At 41.5% G+C, this 17874-nt stretch overlaps 1 protein-coding gene across 5 annotated transcripts in view; it reads left to right on the top strand.

Moving 5' to 3' along the window:
* Positions 1 to 17874, top strand: part of HIVEP1 (HIVEP zinc finger 1) — a 146853-nt gene that overhangs the window by 105571 nt on the left and 23408 nt on the right. For all 5 annotated transcript variants that reach the window (XM_037842271.1, XM_037842272.1, XM_037842273.1 and 2 more), the window contains one exon: positions 8903 to 14862. In XM_037842271.1, the coding sequence (XP_037698199.1) occupies positions 8903 to 14862 (5960 nt within the window). The remainder of the gene's footprint in view (positions 1 to 8902; positions 14863 to 17874) is intronic.

Below are 17874 nucleotides of genomic sequence, written 5' to 3'. Positions count from 1 at the left end.
CATTTTGGTCTAATACGAATTTCAGATATATACTTTGAACAGCTGTTTGAGTATGATAGGGAATTAGCGTATTTGGCTTTTTTTTTTTTAATCTTCATTTTATTGAGATATATTCACATACCACGCAGTCATACAAAACAAATCGTACTTTCGATTGTTTACAGTACCATTGCATAGTGGTACATTCATCACCCAAATCAATCCCTGACACTTTCATTAGCACACACACAAAAATAACAAGAATAATAATTAGAGTGAAAAAGAGCAATTGAAGTAAAAAAGAACACTGGGTACCTTTGTCTGTTTGTTTCCTTCCCCTGTTTTTCTACTCATCCATCCATAAACTAGACAAAGTGGAGTGTGGTCCTTATGGCTTTCCCAATCCCATTGTCACCCCTCATAAGCTACATTTTTATACAACTGTCTTCAAGATTCATGGGTTCTGGGTTGTAGTTTGATAGTTTCAGGTATCCACCACCAGCTACCCCAATTCTTTAGAACCTAAAAAGGGTTGTCTAAAGTGTGCGTAAGAGTGCCCACCAGAGTGACCTCTCGGCTCCTTTTGGAATCTCTCTGCCACTGAAGCTTATTTCATTTCCTTTCACATCCCCCTTTTGGTCAAGAAGATGTTCTCCGTCCCACGATGCAAGGTCTACATTCCTCCCCGGGAGTCATATTCCACGTTGCCAGGGAGATTCACTCCCCTGGGTGTCTGATCCCACGTAGAGGGGAGGGCAGTGATTTCACCTTTCAAGTTGGCTTAGCTAGAGAGACAGGGCCACATCTGAGCAACAAAGAGGCATTCGGGAGGAGGCTCTTAGGCACAACCATAGGGAGGCCTAGCCTCTCCTTTGCAGCAACCGTCTTCCCAAGGGTAAAACCTGTGGTAGAGGGCTCAACCCATCAAACCACCAGTCCCCCATGTCTGTGGTCATGTCAGCAACCATCGAGGTGGAGTACGCGAATACCCCTGCATTCTCCACAGGCTCCTCAAGGGGGCACTACATCTTTTTTTTTCCTTGTTTTTTTTTTTAAACTTTCCCTTCTTTTTTAAATCAACTGTATGAAAAAAAAGTTAAAAAGAAAACAAACATACAATAAAAGAACATTTCAAAGAGACCATAACAAGGGGGTAAGAAAAAGACAACTAACCTAAGATAACTGCTTAACTTCCAACATGTTCCTACTTTACCCCAAGAAAGTTACCTAATATAGCAACATTTCTGTGAACTTGTTCCTACTATATCCATCAGAAATTAACAGACCATAGTCATTCCTGGGCATGCCCAGAACGTTAAATAGCTTATCTGTTCTTCTTGGATTATTGTTCCCCCTTCCTTAATTGCTTTCTATTGCTAGTTACCCTACATTCTACATTATAAACCATTTGTTTTACATTTTTCAAAGTTCACATTAGTGGTAGCATATAATATTTCTCTTTTTGTGCCTGGCTTATTTCGCTCAGCATTATGTCTTCAAGGTTCATCCATGTTGTCATATGTTTCACGAGATCGTTCCTTCTTACTGCCGCGTAGTATTCCATCGTGTGTATATACCACATTTTATTTATCCACTCATCTGTTGAAGGACATTTGGGTTGTTTCCATCTCTTGGCAATTGTGAATAATGCTGCTATGAACATTGGCGTGCAGATATCTGTTCGTGTCACTGCTTTCCGATCTTCCGGGTATATACTGAGAAGTGCAATTGCTGGATCGAATGGCAGCTCTATATCTAGTTTTCTAAGGAACTGCCAGACTGACTTCCAGAGTGGCTGAACCATTATACAGTCCCACCAACAATGAATAAGAGTTCCAATTTCTCCACATCCCCTCCAGCATTTGTAGTTTCCTGTTTGTTTAATGGCAGCCATTCTAACCGGTGTTAGATGGTATCTCATTGTGGTCTTAATTTGCATCTCTCTAATAGCTAGTGAAGCTGAACATTTTTTCATGTGTTTCTTGGCCATTTGTATTTCCTCTTCAGAGAACTGTCTTTTCATATCTTTTGCCCATTTAATAATTGGGCCGACTGTACTATTGTCATTGAGTTGTAGGATTTCTTTATATATGCAAGATATCAGTCTTTTGTCAGATACATGGTTTCCAAAAATTTTTTCCCATTGAGTTGGCTGCCTCTTTACCTTTTTGAGAAATTCCTTTGAGGTGCAGAAACTTCTAAGCTTGAGGAGTTCCCATTTATCTATTTTCTCTTTTGTTGCTTGTGCTTTGGGTGTAAAGTCTAGGAAGTGGCCGCCTAATACAAGGTCTTGAAGATGTTTTCCTACATTATCTTCTAGGAGTTTTATGGTACTTTCTTTTATATTGAGATCTTTGGTCCATTTTGAGTTAATTTTTGTGTAGGGGGTGAGGTAGGGGTCCTCTTTCATTCTTTTGGATATGGATATCCAACTCTCCCAGCCCCATTTGTTGAAAAGACCATTATGACTCAGTTCAGTGACTTTGGGGGCCTTATCAAAGATCAGTCGGCCATAGATCTGAGGGTCTATCTCTGAGTTCTCAGTTCGATTCCATTGATCTATATGTCTATCTTTGTGCCAGTACCATGCTGTTTTGGCAACTGTGGCTTTATAATAAGCTTCAAAGTCAGGGAGTGTAAGTCCTCCCACTTCGTTTTTCTTTTTTAGAGTGTCTTTAGCAATTCGAGGCATCTTCCCTTTCCAAATAAATTTGATAACTAGCTTTTCCAAGTCTGCAAAGTAGGTTGTTGGAATTTTGATTGGGATTGCATTGAATCTGTAGATGAGTTTGGGTAAAATTGACATCTTAATGACATTTAGTCTTCCTATCCATGAACATGGAATATTTTTCCATCTTTTAAGGTCCCCTTCTATTTCTTTTAGTAGAGTTATGTAGTTTTCTTTGTATAGGTCTTTTACATCTTTGGTTAAGTTTATTCCTAGGTACTTGATTTTTTTAGTTGCTATTGAAAATGGTATCTTTTTCTTGAGTGTCTCTTCAGTTTGTTCATTTCTAGCATATAGAAACATTACTGACTTATGTGCATTAACCTTGTATCCCGCTACTTTGCTAAATTTGTTTATTAGCTCTAGTAGCTGTATCGTCGATTTCTCAGGGTTTTCTACATATAAGATCATATCATCTGCAAACAATGACAGTTTTACTTCTTTTTTTCCAATTTGGCTGCCTTTTATTTCTTTGTCTTGCCGGATTGCCCTGGCTAGCACTTCCAGCACAATGTTGAATAACAGTGGTGACAGTGGGCATCCTTTTGTTCCTGATCTTAGGGGGAAGGCTTTCAGTCTCTCACCATTGAGTACTATGCTGGCTGTGGGATTTTCATATATGCTCTTTATCATGTTGAGGAAGTTTCCTTCAATTCCTACCTTTTGAAGTGTTTTTATCAAAAAGGGATGTTGGATTTTGTCAAATGCTTTTTCAGCATCTATTGAGATGATTAATTGATTTTTCCCTTTTGACTTGTTAATGTGTTGTAATACATTGATTGATTTTCTTATGTTGAACCATCCTTGCATGCCTGGAATAAACCCCACTTGGTCATGGTGTATGATTTTTTTAATGTGTCTTTGGATTCGATTTGCAAGTATTTTGTTGAGGATTTTTGCATCTGTATTCATTAGGGAGATTGGCCGGTAGTTTTCCTTTTTTGTAGCATCTTTGCCTGGTTTTGGTATTAGATTGATGTTAGCTTCATAAAATGAGTTAGGTAGTGTTCCATTTTCTTCAATGTTCTGAAAGAGTTTGAGTAAGATTGGTGTCAGTTCTTTCTGGAAAGTTTGGTAGAATTCCCCTGTGAAGCCATCTGGCCCTGGGCATTTATTTGTGGGAAGATTTTTGATGACTGATTGGATCTCTTTGCTTGTGATGGGTTGGTTGAGGTCTTCTATTTCTTCTCTGGTCAGTCGAGGTTGTTCATATGTTTCCAGGAAATTGTCCATTTCCTCTACATTATCCAGTTTGTTGCCATACAGTTGTTCATAGTATCCTCTTATAATTTTTTTAATTTCTTCAGGATCTGCAGTTATGTCACCTTTTTCATTCATTATTTTGTTTATATGGGTCTTCTCTCTTTTTGATTTTGTCAGTCTAGCTAGGGGCTTGTCAATCTTGTTGATCTTCTCAAAGAACCAACGTTTGGTGATATTTATCCTCTCTATTGTTTTTTTGTTCTCTGTGTCATTTATTTCTGCTTTAATCCTTGTTATTTCTTTTCTTGTACTTGGTTTAGGATTGGTTTGCTGTTCATTTTCTAGCTTCTTCAGTTGATCCATTAGTTCTTTGATTTTGGCTCTTTCTTCCTTTTTAATATATGCGTTTAGTACTATAAATTTCCCCCTTAGCACTGCTTTTGCTGCATCCCATAGGTTTTGGTATGTTGTGTTCTCATTTTCATTTGTCTCTATATATTTAGCAATTTCTCTTGCTATTTCTTCTTTAACCCACTGATTGTTCAGGAGTGTGTTGTTTAACCTCCAGGTATTTGTGAATTTTCTAAGTCTCTGATGGTTATTGACTTCTAATTGTATTCCATTGTGGTCAGAGAATGTGCTTTGAATAATTTCAATCTTTTTAAATTTATTGAGGCTTGTTTTATGTCCCAGCATATGATCTATTCTGGAGAAAGTTCCATGAGCACTAGAAAAGTATGTGTATCCTGGTGATTTGGGATGTAATGTCCTGTATATGTCTGTTAAATCTAATTCATTTATCAGATTGTTTAGGTTTTCAATTTCCTTATTGGTCTTCTGTCTGGTTGATCTATCTGTAGGAGAGAGTGATGTGTTGAAGTCTCCCACAATTATTGTGGAAACATCAATTGCTTCCTTTAGTTTTGCCAGTGTTTCTCTCATGTATTTTGTGGCACCTTGATTGGGTGCATAGACATTTACGATTGTTATTTCTTCTTGCTGAATTGCCCCTTTTATTAGTATGTAGTGGCCTTCTTTGTCTCTCAAAACATCCCTGCATTTGAAGTCTATTTTATCCGAGACTAATATTGCTCCACCTGCTTTCTTTTGGCTGTAGCTTGCATGAAATATTTTTTTCCATCCTTTCACTTTCAGTTTCTTTGTGTCCCTGTGTCTAAGATGAGTCTCTTGTATGCAACATATTGATGGTTCATTTTTTTTGATCCATTCTGCGAATCTGTATCTTTTAATTGGGGAGTTTAATCCATTTACATTCAACGTTATAACCGTGAAGGCATTTCTTGAATCAGCCATCTTATCCTTTGGTTTATGTTTGTCATATTTTTCCCCTCTGTCTATTAATATCCTTTATTGTACCCATACCGAATCTCTTTAGTACTGAACCTTTCTCCAAGTCTCTCTGTCCTTTCTTTGTTTCTCTGTCTGTAGGGCTCCCTTGAGTATCTCCAGTAGGGCAGGTCTCTTGTTAGCAAATTCTCTCAGCATTTGTTTGTCTGTGAAAAATTTAAGCTCTCCCTCAAATTTGAAGGAGAGCTTTGCTGGATAAAGTATTCTTGGCTGGAAATTTTTCTCCCTCAGAATTTTAAATATATCGTGCCACTGCGTTCTCACCTCCTTGGTGGCTGCTGAGTAGTCACTACTTAGTCTTATGCTGTTTCCTTTGTATGTGGTGAATTGCTTTTCTCTTGCTGCTTTCAGAACTTGCTCCTTCTCTTCTGTGTTTGACAGTGTGATCAGTATATGTCTCGGAGTGGGTTTATTTGGATTTATTCTATTTGGGGTTCGCTGAGCATTTATGATTTTTTGTATTTATGTTGTTTAGAAGATTTGGGAAGTTTTCCCCAACAATTTCTTTGAATACTCTTCCTAGACCTTTACCCTTTTCTTCCTCTTCTGGGACACCAATGAGTCTTATATTTGGACGTTTCATATTATCTATCATATCCCTGAGGTCCATTTCGATTTTTTCAATTTTTTTCCCCATTCTTTCTTTTATGCTTTCATTTTCCATTCTGTCATCTTCAAGGTCACTGATTCATTGTTCAACTTCCTCTAGTCTTGTACTATGAGTGTCCAGAATCTTTTTAATTTGGTCAACAGTTTCTTTAATTTCCATAAGATCATCCATTTTTTTATTTAGTCTTGCAATGTCTTCTTTATGCTCTTCTAGGGTCTTCTTGATTTCCTTTGTCTCCCGTACTATGGTCTCATTGTTCATCTTTAGTTCTTTGAGTAGCTGCTCTAGGTGCTGTGTCTCTTCTGATCTTTTGATTTGGGTGCTTGGGCTTGGGTTATCCATATCGTCTGGTTTTTTCATATGCTTTATAATTTTCTGTTGTTTTTGGCCTCGTGGCATTTGCTGAAGTTGATAGGGTTCTTTTAGGATTTGTAGACCAATTGAAGTCCTTATCTCTAATTTATCAGATCTACAGCTTCGTGGAGTACACTTTCTCTAACTAACCAGCAGGTGTCGTCCACGAGCCACCTGTTCTCCACAAGCCAGTTCTCCCCTGCTTAGCCTTTTTGGTGAGTGGGGGAGTGAGTCTTGTGGGGTCCAATTGGTGTACCAAGCTTGCGTGTGTAGTTGGTGTTGCCTGCCCTGTATATGGGGCGTGTTTCTGGGCAGTCAGGTGGGGGGGGGGTGGCTCTAACAATCAAATCTCCCTGGTGATCCTAGAGTTTTAAAGCTGCTGCAATAGTCTAATCCTTCAGTTCAGTCCAGCCACAGTTTGTCTCTGCCACTGACCCACAAGTCCTTGGTATTGGTGTATGGCTCCTGAGACTTGCAAGTGGGCCCCTCTTCCAGGCCATGCACCCCAGGTCCTCTGTTGAGGGATGACTGTGCTATGTCCACAGGTGAGTGCCGTCCCCCCAGGGCAGTTCTGGGCTGCTGGGCTGTGTATGGAGGCTCCCAGTCTGCTGAAATGATGGCTGAATGGGGCTTTGTTAATTCACACTGCTCTACCTTCCCAACTCTGGGACAATCAGCTGAGGCTGCAGGGAAGGCTAATGTCCACGCCCGGTTTTGTGGTGTGTGCCTGTTATTTGAAGCACTTCCGTCACACTGGGTTGTCTGGGGCAGTTCTGGGCTATGGGGCTGGCGATGGGCAGGAGTGTTTCCTGTCCACCAGGATGATGGCTGTGAGCGGACACCCCCCTTTTCTTGGGAAGTTGTGGTGTTTAGTGAATTTTCTCAGCCACTGGATTATTGCGTTTTGTCTCAGAGCTCTCCTAGTTCTGCTCTTGACTTGACCTGCCCAAGTTGCAAGTCTTTGAAGCTTTCTGTATTGGGCTTCTTAGAGTAATTGTTTTAGAAAAAGAAAAAAGGATTAAAAAATAAAAAATAAAAAAAGGGCCCTCCGCAGAGATCTAATGGGTTATTGAAATGCTAAGAGACAAAGCAACCAGGGCCATTAAGGAAAGGTCCACAGGGCAGAGAGATCAGCTTTTCTTCGGGATTTGCATATGCGCCTCAGGGCCTGAGCTCGGGCCTGGGCTCTGCCCTTCCCCTTTCTATGTTCACCAGAACTCCAAAAATCCTCCGCTTTTATTTTGGAGTTTTTCGTGTTGTTTTTTTTTGTATGCCTGTCTCCTCTCTGCTGGGCTGGCTGCTCTCAGATTCTCTGGTGTCTGGTCTCAGTCTATCTATGGTTGGAGTTTGGATCAGTAGAATGAGTTTCCGATAAGGGCTGCCACTGCAGTTCTCCCTTCTTCTTCCCGGAGCTGACAGCCCCTCCTCCCACGGGACTGAGCCTGGCAGGGAGGGGTGCGGGTCCCCTGGCCGCAAAAACTTACAGATTTCGCTGATCTCAGCAGTTCCATGTTTTCATGAGTGTTGTATGAAGTATGCCCAAAGTCAGATTGCTCTGTGGTGTCCAATCCACGCAGTTCCTGGCTTTCTACCTACTTTCCTGGAGGAGTAACTAAAACATACAGCTCACCAGTCTGCCATCTTGCCCCGCCTTCGTATTTGGCTTTTCTAATCTACAAATAAGTAATATAAGCCTGAATAATTTTTGCTTATACGCCCAAGGATCCAGCAAAAGGAAATAAACTAAATTTGGAAAGTAATTATTGCTTAAAAAATATGGTAGTTAACGGAGTTGTGGGGGATTGATGTCATATAAATGCTGATCCATTACCAGCACAGTCAGGAATGGAGATGGAGGTGGTTTCGTCTCTTATTCCCTGCAATAAGTTCTATCTATCTATCTATCCATCATTAACAACAAAGAAACAAAGTTGTTGAATATTTTGTTCAGTTAAAATGGTGCTTTTTTTTTTAACCTTGGGCCATTATGACATGATGACTTTTTCTTTTTATTGGCAAAGAACTGCAAATAAGTGGATTATTTTACTTTCACATTTCTTGGTTCATTGATATAGTCGCTATATTACCAGTACTCCATGGTACTATATTCTGATATATCATGATGATCAGATATATTTGCTCTAAAAATGATTATACAGTAGTCTTTTTTTCTTATAAAAATATCAGTATTGCATATTTAGATGCCTATTTAGAAATATGCTGAGAAGTTTGTTTTGAAAGATGTTTTAATGTGATAAGACAGCCAAATACCTAGCATGAAAAGGTTAAATTTCCTTTTTTGTAGGCCAGGCTTTTTAGACTACTGTGTGGACAGAGTCCTTGGCTGTCAGAGTAAAAGGGGGAGGATAATTGGGCTTAGAAAGAGGTGGCTCTAGGACTCTAGTGTGGGATAGGGGGTCAGGAGAGGAACATTCTAAAAATGCATGCTAAGGTCTCTGCATGACTGTTTAGATTTTGATTAGCAACCTTCTCAATCTGGCCAGAATGTTAGAATGCAGTTTTATTAAAATTGGCTTTCCTTAAACTACCTTCTTCGATTGGCCTGACAACCTTCATGATAGTAAACTTAATTTTAAAAAAACTATAATTGGTGTGTACACAATTTTGCTAATTGGTTTTCTTTCTTCTTTTTTGAACAGAAATCCTAGAGGCTGGCATTAAAGGAACTTCAGAATCACTAAAAGGTGTGAAAAGGAAAAAGATTGTAACTGAGAATCACCTGAAAAAAATACCAAAATCCCCACTGAGAAATCCTCTTCAGGCAAAACATAAACAAAATACAGACGGACCGTCTTTCCCTGCTCTTCAGAGTGCTTCCGAGTCTCACAAGAAACAGAACCACATCCTGGTAAGAAATGGGAAGCAGTTTACCAAACAAAATGGAAAGACGCCTGGAATGATTGCCGAAGCCTCTCCACCTGAAGACTCGGTCTCCCCAAAGAAGCCCTTGTTTTTGCAGCAGGCATCTGAGTTACGCAGATGGAGGTCAGAAGGCTCTGACTCCACCAAGTTCAATTTCCTAGACGGAAAATGTGACTCTAGTTCTTTGTCGAGTAAAACCAGGGCTGACGATAGTGAATGTGTCTCTTCTAATTGTAGTGCCACTTCCTCCTATACTAATACCGCGTTTGATGTCTTACTGAAAGCAATGGAGCCAGAACTGAGCACCTTGTCGCAAAAGGGCTCATCTTGTGCAATTAAGATAGAAAAACTGAGACCAAATAAAACTGTACGATCACCTTCTAAATTAAAAAACAGTTCCGTGGATGTCCCCCGTCAGACGTCACAAGAATGTGTGGCCGAATCACAGTCCTCTCCTTGCAGCTCCTACACAGTGCATGTGTCTGCCACTCAGAAGAATGAGCAAGCAGCAGCCCAGCCCCTTCCTCATTCATATACTCAGCACGAACACTTTGTTTCTAACTCCAAGCAGCATAATCAGCCGCTTCCAGGGTGTTCAGGTTTCATAAGATCACTGACGAACCTGCAAAACCAAGAGAACACCAAGCTTGAACACGTTTATAATATAGCAGTGACGTCGTCGATAGTTCTAACTTCACCCACCAGTAGAACTCAGGTTATTCCTCAAAACCAGCCAATGGATTCCACTTCACCTATGTCAGTAAGTCCAGCCAACTTGACACAGCCCCCCGCCACGCCACTTTATAATTCAACTCCTATTGCCTCTGTCGTGAATCACAGCGTGGAACAAATGTGCAATCTTCTTCTGAAAGATCAGAAGCCAAAAAAACAGGGAAAATACATCTGTGAGTACTGCAATCGAGCTTGTGCAAAGCCCAGCGTGCTTTTAAAGCATATCCGCTCCCACACTGGAGAGCGGCCCTATCCCTGTGTGACCTGTGGGTTTTCATTTAAGACTAAAAGTAATCTGTATAAGCACAAAAAATCCCATGCACATACCATCAAACTGGGACTTGTCTTACAACCAGATTCTGGTGGTGTGTTCTTATCAGAGTCCCCAAAAGCACTTAGCATCCATTCGGATGCAGAAGATAGTGGCGAGAGTGAGGACGAGGGCCCGAGTGACGAAAGGCACAACGACCCAGGCTCCATAGAATTGCAGTCCGTGCAAATAATGAAAACAGTAGCAAATGCCGAAGCTTTACCCAAATCAGGTTTTATCCCAAGCAATCCAGATCATGTGGTAGGTGACTTTTTACTACAGGAAAAATCTTCAGAATCACAAGCTGCGACAGAGTTACCAGAAGTTGTGGTCTACCCTGCCACCGTGCCCCCTTTAAGAACTGACAGTCCCAAGGTTACACAATCCATGCCTGAACTTTCTAACGCACAGAAACAGCAGGACCTTCAGCTAACCAGGGTACTGTCAAATTCAGCCTGCGTGTCCTCCCTGGAGTCCAGTGAGAAGTCCTGTCAGAAAGAGGAGATGAGTCAGGCAGAAGGAAAACAAGAGTCTTACACAGGAACGGTACATGCCCAGCTACAACGGCAGCAGGCTACCGATCACTCGCAAGAGCAACAAGGAAAACTTCTGAGTCCACGAAGTTTGGGAAGTACAGATTCCGGTTACTTTTCACGTTCTGAAAGTGCCGATCAGACAGTGAGTCCGCCAACTTCCTTTGCCAGAACGTTACCCACCACCGAGCAGAACTCAAGTAATAAGAATAATGGGCCCTCCACAGCTCTTATCCCCACACAGGCACCTCCTGCTGTACCGACAGGCGAGAAGGCCCTGTTCTTACCAGGTCAGGTGCGCCCACCGCTGGCCACAAAGACCCTCGAGGAGCGGATATCAAAGCTGATCTCCGACAATGAAGCCTTAGTAGATGATAAGCAGCTGGACAGCGTAAAGCCTCGGAGAACCTCTCTGTCGAGACGGGGAAGTATTGATTCCCCCAAATCGTACATATTTAAGGATTCTTTCCAGTTTGACTTAAAACCAATGGGACGGCGAACGAGCTCAAGCTCTGATATACCAAAGTCCCCCTTTACCCCTCCTGAGAAGTCGAAACAAGTTTTTCTTCTGTCTGTACCTTCCCTCGACTGTTTACCTATCACAAGAAGTAATTCTATGCCCACCACAGGTTACTCGGCAGTCCCCGCGAGTATAATACCTCCGCCGCACCCGCTAAGAGGAAGCCAGTCTTTTGATGACAAAATTGGCACTTTTTACGATGATGTCTTCATGTCAGGCCCGCACACTTCTGCGCCCCAAAGCGGACACCCCCGTACCCTTGTCAGACAGGCAGCCATAGAAGACTCCTCAGCAAATGAAAATCATGTTCTTGGTGCTGGACAGCCCTCGGATGAGAGCTATCAGGGATGCAATGCCTTGAATGAAATTGCATCAGCAAGGAGCAAGTCAGCGGCCCAAGGCCCAACTTCTGAAAAAAAGAAGTCCCATCAAGGGCGAGGGACAATGTTTGAGTGTGAAACCTGTAGAAACAGGTATAGAAAACTGGAAAACTTTGAAAACCATAAGAAGTTTTACTGTTCCGAGTTACACGGACCGAAAACAAAGGTGGCCGTGAGAGAAGCTGAACACAACAGCCCCACGCCCAGCGGGCCGCAGCCTCAGATTCTGCACTACAGAGTAGCAGGTCCTACGGGTGTCTGGGAACAGACGCCCCAGATCAGGAAAAGGAGGAAAATGAAAAGCGTTGGAGACGACGATGAACAACAAAATGAAAGTGGCACATCACCAAAAAGCTCAGAAGGTCTTCAATTTCAGAATACCCTGGGCTCCACTTCCAGCTTGTCTAAACATAATGCCGGAACGGGCAGCCAGCAGCCTAGAAATACACAGCTGCAGAATGCACAAGGTCAGCTGGTTGCCAGAGGTGCCAACCAGACTATTGATCCAAAGCTGTCTACTATCGTGGAGCAACAAATAAGTGCAGTTGCCCAGGAAAAGTTAGAGTTGAAAAGACACGGAGCTGGAATCTCAGTAATACAGCATACAAACTCACTGAGCAGACCCAATTCATTTGACAGGCTGGAGCCTCTTGAGAGAGGTTCCCCAGTTTCTCTCCAGGAACTGAGTAGAACAGTGAAGCCTGGCACTCTGAAAGTCCTAGGAATTTCCCCAGAGGAAAGTCATCCTTCTCGGAACACCTGTCCTCCTCACCAGCCTACATTATCAGATGCTCTTAGAGGACAACTCCAGAAAAGTTCCAGAAAGATTTCAAGTGAAAGAAATGTGTTGGGACAGCCTTCAAGGCTTGTTCGACAGCACAACATCCAAGTCCCAGAAATTCTGGTCACAGAAGAGCCAGACCGGGACCTTGAAGCCCAAGGGCTTGATCAAGAAAAGTCAGAAAAGTTCAGCTGGCCTCAACGGAGTGAAACCCTGTCAAAATTGCCAACAGAGAAACTGCCACCCAAAAAGAAGAGGCTTCGTCTGGCTGAGATGGAGCATTCCTCAACAGAATCTAGTTTTGATTCCACGCTCTCCAGGAGTCTAAGTAGGGAGAGTAGCTTATCCCACACTTCAAGTTTCTCAGCTTCGCTAGACATAGAGGACAATTCTAAAACGGAGGTTTCCCCCAAAATTGATTTTCTAAATAAAACAGAGTTTCTTGTGATTCCAGCCAGTTCTAATACACTCATTGTTCCTGGAACTTACCGGGAAATGAGACGGGCTGCATCAGAACAGATTAATTGCATGCAACTGTCGATGGAGGTCTCTGATTTTAGAAGTAAATCATTTGACTGTGGAAGCATCACACCATCCCAGGTGACACCACCTGTTCAAATGCAGCCTCCAGCAGCCCCCTCTGGCATGGCAATTACCGGGCACGTGCCTCTCTTGGAAAGAAGAAGAGGCCCACTAATACGGCAGATATCTTTAAATATAGCTCCAGATAGCCACCTGCCTTCTGCAAACCTATCAACTTTCCAAAGTATTGCTCAGCCAGGTGTGAACCCAGTGCCATTTCAGGGGCTTCAGACTGCTTCTGTATCTTTAGCAGAGTTTCCCACGAATACTTCACTTTCCCAGACTCAAGTTAAGGATCTGCAAACAGAAACTTCAAATCCCACCCCTACTAGCATCATTCCTGTTCAGCCGCTTTTTGGTATCAATTTGTTAAATCAAATCCATACACCCACTAACCACCAAAATACACAGACAACTCTGAAAGGGGCTACCCAGGGAGACAAACCGGATCTAGGTCCCACTTCATGTGCATCTTCTGAAAGTGAGGATTGCTTTGCTCCCAAGTACCAGCTCCAGTTTCAGGTTTTAACTTCAAGCCAGTCTTGCTCTTCTAATCCTGTCCGTTCTTTGCCCAGTCGTCTTCTCTCAGATCCAGTTGGTGCGGACCATTGCACGACCTCTTTAGCATTACCAACCAAATTAGTAGATACCATGTCTAATTCCTGCTCGCTGCCACCACTGAGACCCGGGCCCCGCAGCAGTCAGGGGCCGCAGGTCTCCTCATCCTTTGCGGTGCCCGTGCATCTTCAGAGTCACGTTCCAGCTTACTGTTTCGCCACAGTCACGTCTCTGCCACAGATCCTGGTGACCCAAGACCTACCAAGTCAGCCAGTTTTCCAGGCTAATGATATGATAGTGCCAGTCAGTGAAGAACAAAATTCTGTGCCAAAGTCACTGGAGGATCACCAAAATGCTTTGCCAAATTCAGAGAAAGGACTCATTTGTGAAAATGTTTTTTCAGAGATGGGCCAACCTTCTTCTCTGTTAGGATCCTTACCTGTAACTCAGAAAATGTCCATCAGTAGACTTTCCCCCCAACAAGAATCTGCAGCTTCGAGTAAAAGGATGCTCTCCCCAGCAAACAGTTTAGACATTGCCATGGAAAAGCACCAGAAGCGGGCAAAAGATGAAAACGGAGCTGTTTGCACAACAGAGATAAGAGCATTAGAACCACTGAGTTCAAGAGCCAATGAGGTTAATAAGCAGAAGAAGCCTGTCTTAGTGAGGCAGGTTTGTACCACAGAGTCCCTTGAAGGTGTGATATTGGAACAAGATGTTTTTTCTCAACCTGAAGTTAGTAGCGAGACTATTAATTTGACAGCTGTTATACCAACTGGTAATTCTGCATCAGGACACCTGAAGCCTGGAGTTACAGAACCTGTCAATGAATTGCAAGAATTTGAAAACATCAAGGCCTCTGCCTTACTGACTCTTAGGGTGAGAAATTCCCCTGTCCCTTCAGAAAAGACAGCCATTGCTCCTTTGAAAAGTATAGATAATAACCAAGAAAGGAAGTCTCTGGTGGGTGGAGACAAAGGTGGCAAAGTGAACATCCAAGAGCAAATTAAATTAGTGACCCCTCTTTCAATGTTTACTGCTGGAGACCCACAGCAGCCTTCTTTTCCCAGTCTCAAGACTATAACAAGCTTTACGTGGTGTTATCTGTTAAGACAGAAGTCCTTGCCTTTGCCTCAGGGTGACCAAAAGACTTCAGCATATACGGATTGGACAGTAAGCTCCAGTAATCCAAATCCACTTGGTTTACCTACAAAAGTTGCTCTCTCACTCCTAAATTCCAAACAGAAGACTGAAAAGTCACTATACTGTCAAGCAATAACTACCCATTCCAAATCAGATTTGTTGGTCTATTCAAGCAAGTGGAAAAGCAACTTAAGCAAGGTACTTGGAATATAATTTATCTTCAATTAGGTTTGCACAAAGTAGTTTTAACATCTTGGTGCCTTTTAACTATTTTAATTAGAAATATGTATTTTAATTTTGAGTGACAAATTGTGCTGTATGTGTGTAGTTATTTGAAAGAAAGGCTGACATGTTAAACCAGGAGTTACACTGATGAGGTTGACATGAAATCCTTGCAGTGATTCTCTCTTGAAGTATTTTGAAATTGATAACTTGTCCTGAGCACTTATTTTATTTTATTTTTTTCTCAGTGAAACATTTAAGTCTTTACTTAATGGTACAGATAAGCATGATTTTACTTTGATCTTTCTCTTATACTAAGGGTTTGTTGTTATCGTTAAGTGGGAGGAGATCATGTTTATGCTTTGTCCCTGCTAATACAGGGAAACAGAGATGTGGATAATCAAAGCATGTCATATTTCATTTTGAAATATAAGCAGAGAGTCATTCAATGCTTACCTTATGCATCCCTAACCGCCCTCCCCTTCCGTTGGTCCCAACTCTTCCAATATTTGAGAATCATCTTAGTGCTAGAGAGAAGATTCAAAAATAGCTAACTCATAACTTGACCATTAAGTTGATTTGTGCAAGGTGTATAAAATAATTTAAGGTCATAAAGCTAGTTTTATGTAATTTATAGATCAGTCGCAGCGTTATTGGACTTATAAAATGGAGGAAAATCCTCCAATCATAATGAATGAGGAAGTAAGGGTATCATGTTGGACTCTGGGCATTCAGAATTATAGATTAAATCCTTGTCCTCTATATTTTTACAAGCATTTAAATACAGGGTCATAAACATATATATACCTATCAATAGGAAAATATGGCAGTATCAGAATTATAATGGAAGTATGTACAACTTCTAACAGTAGAGTCTCCAACACTGTCAGTAGGTTGTGGACGCACGGGTAGAGGGAAGATATTCCAAAGGAGGTGATATTTTAGCTGTAGCGATTTTTTTCAGGCAAACATGAATGAGAAATGTTAATAATCCGCTGAATATGACATCAAAGAAAGAACTTGGTTCAGTGAAAGAACTACAAGGAGTCCCTCATAGCTAGAGAGTGTTGCTGAAACAGTAACATACTTAGGAGTTGGAAAAGTAGGTAAAGACCAAAACATTTGCATGGTGGGGGAGAGCCATTGATACTTTTTCAGTGAAGGGGTGTGCATCAAAAATATTTGTGGAATTTATTTTTTAAATGCCCAGACTCTACTGTAGATTGACCAAATCAGAATCTTGGAATATAGGACCTGATTATGAGTATTTTACCAGAGCTTCATTTATTTTCCTGAAATGTCTGTGAAAAGCAGTTCTCCTAAAAGACAAAGTGCTTTAGTAGAAACATCTGGAAATGCATATCCAGATTTGGCTCTCAGGGAAGAGCTCCAGTTGAAAGGTGTGGAGATTCTTTAGGGCACAGGTGTGATGAATGAGATTGTTTGGGGAGAATGTAGAGAAGCAGAAGAGAAGAGGGCCTAGAAGGGATCCCAGGAGATCATCAGTATTTAAAGATTGAATGGATGAAGATCAGCATAGGAAACTGAAAGAGATGGTTCATAGAGGAAGAAAACCAAGAGAGAGTGGTATCATGGAAGTCAAGTCCTGGTGTTTCAGGGAGGGCTGTACAAGCAGAGAGGTCAAGTAGAGATGAAGACTAACAGGAATCCTTGGAGTGAGCAGTTCTAGCATCACTGAAATTTGAGTCTACGGTGAGTGGCCCTGGAGGATTGTGTACTGGCTTGATTGTCACCCACAACCTAAATGTTAATGCCTTTATGGTTCAAAATGGAAAAGGACAGATAGATGCTAAAGGAAAAATGTCTCTATGAGAAACAAATAAAAAATATATAATGCCATAGAGTAGTCTAGCATGTAAGACCTAAGGAAATAATAATGATTTGGGCATTTTGCCCATCAATAACTTGGGTGAATAGAAGCCAGATTACAGGAAGCTCCCAAGGGAATGAAATAGTAAGAAAATAAACAAAATTTAAATAGAAATTTGATACTGAACAGAAGGTAAGAAATAGGATTGCTGTTAAAGACATTAAGTCCAGGACAGGCGTGTGCATATATTCTACAATGTGGTGAAGGACTGGTATGTTTGCCAGGAAAAGACGAGGAGAAGATTTCATTTTTACCTCTGCAGGCATCAGTATTATAACCTCTTCACACTACCCTTTTGAGAAACATGGACCAGCCAGCTTTAGTCCTGTCTTTGTAAAGATGGGTTTTCTGGGGTAGTTAGGTCCTCCCTCCATAATGCATATACTCTCTCATCATGTACCATGTTAATAAATCATCCTGTAAGGGAGCTGTCTACTTGACCATGCAATTTTTTTTTAATTCAGTTTTATTGCAATATATTTACACACCATACAGTCATCCATGGTGTACAAACAACTGTTCACAATACCATCATATAGTTCTGCATTCATCACCCCAATCTATTTTTTGAACATTTTCCTTACACCAGAAAGAAGAAAAATAGCAATAAAAAATAAAAATAAAAACACCCAAATCACCCCACCGTCCCACCCTATTTTTCATTTAGTTTTTGTCCCCATTTTTCTACTCATCCATTCATACACTGGATAAAGGGAGTATGAGCCACAAGGTTTTCACAATCACACTGTCACCCCATGTAAGCTACAGAGTTATACGATCATCTTCAAGAATCAAGGCTACTGGGTAGCAGTTTGATTGTTTCAGGTGTTTACTTCTAGCTATTCCAATACATTAAAGACTAAAAAGTGATCGCTGTATAGTGCCTAAGAATGCCCTCCAGAGTGACCTCTCGATTTCATTTGAAATTTCTCAGTCACTGAAACTTATTTTGTTTCCTTTCGTTTCCCCCTTTTGGTCACGAAGATTCTCAATCCCATGATGCTGGGCCCAGGCTCATCCCCGAGTCATTTCCCATGTAAGGGAGAGGACACTGGGTTTACCTGCCAAGTGGACTTAAAGAGAGGCCACATCTGAGC

The sequence above is a fragment of the Choloepus didactylus genome, chromosome 7 (assembly GCF_015220235.1).
Source record: "Choloepus didactylus isolate mChoDid1 chromosome 7, mChoDid1.pri, whole genome shotgun sequence".
Lineage (NCBI taxonomy): Eukaryota > Metazoa > Chordata > Mammalia > Pilosa > Megalonychidae > Choloepus > Choloepus didactylus.
Note: the sequence above shows the minus strand (reverse complement) of the source record. Positions and strands in the feature narration are given on the sequence as shown.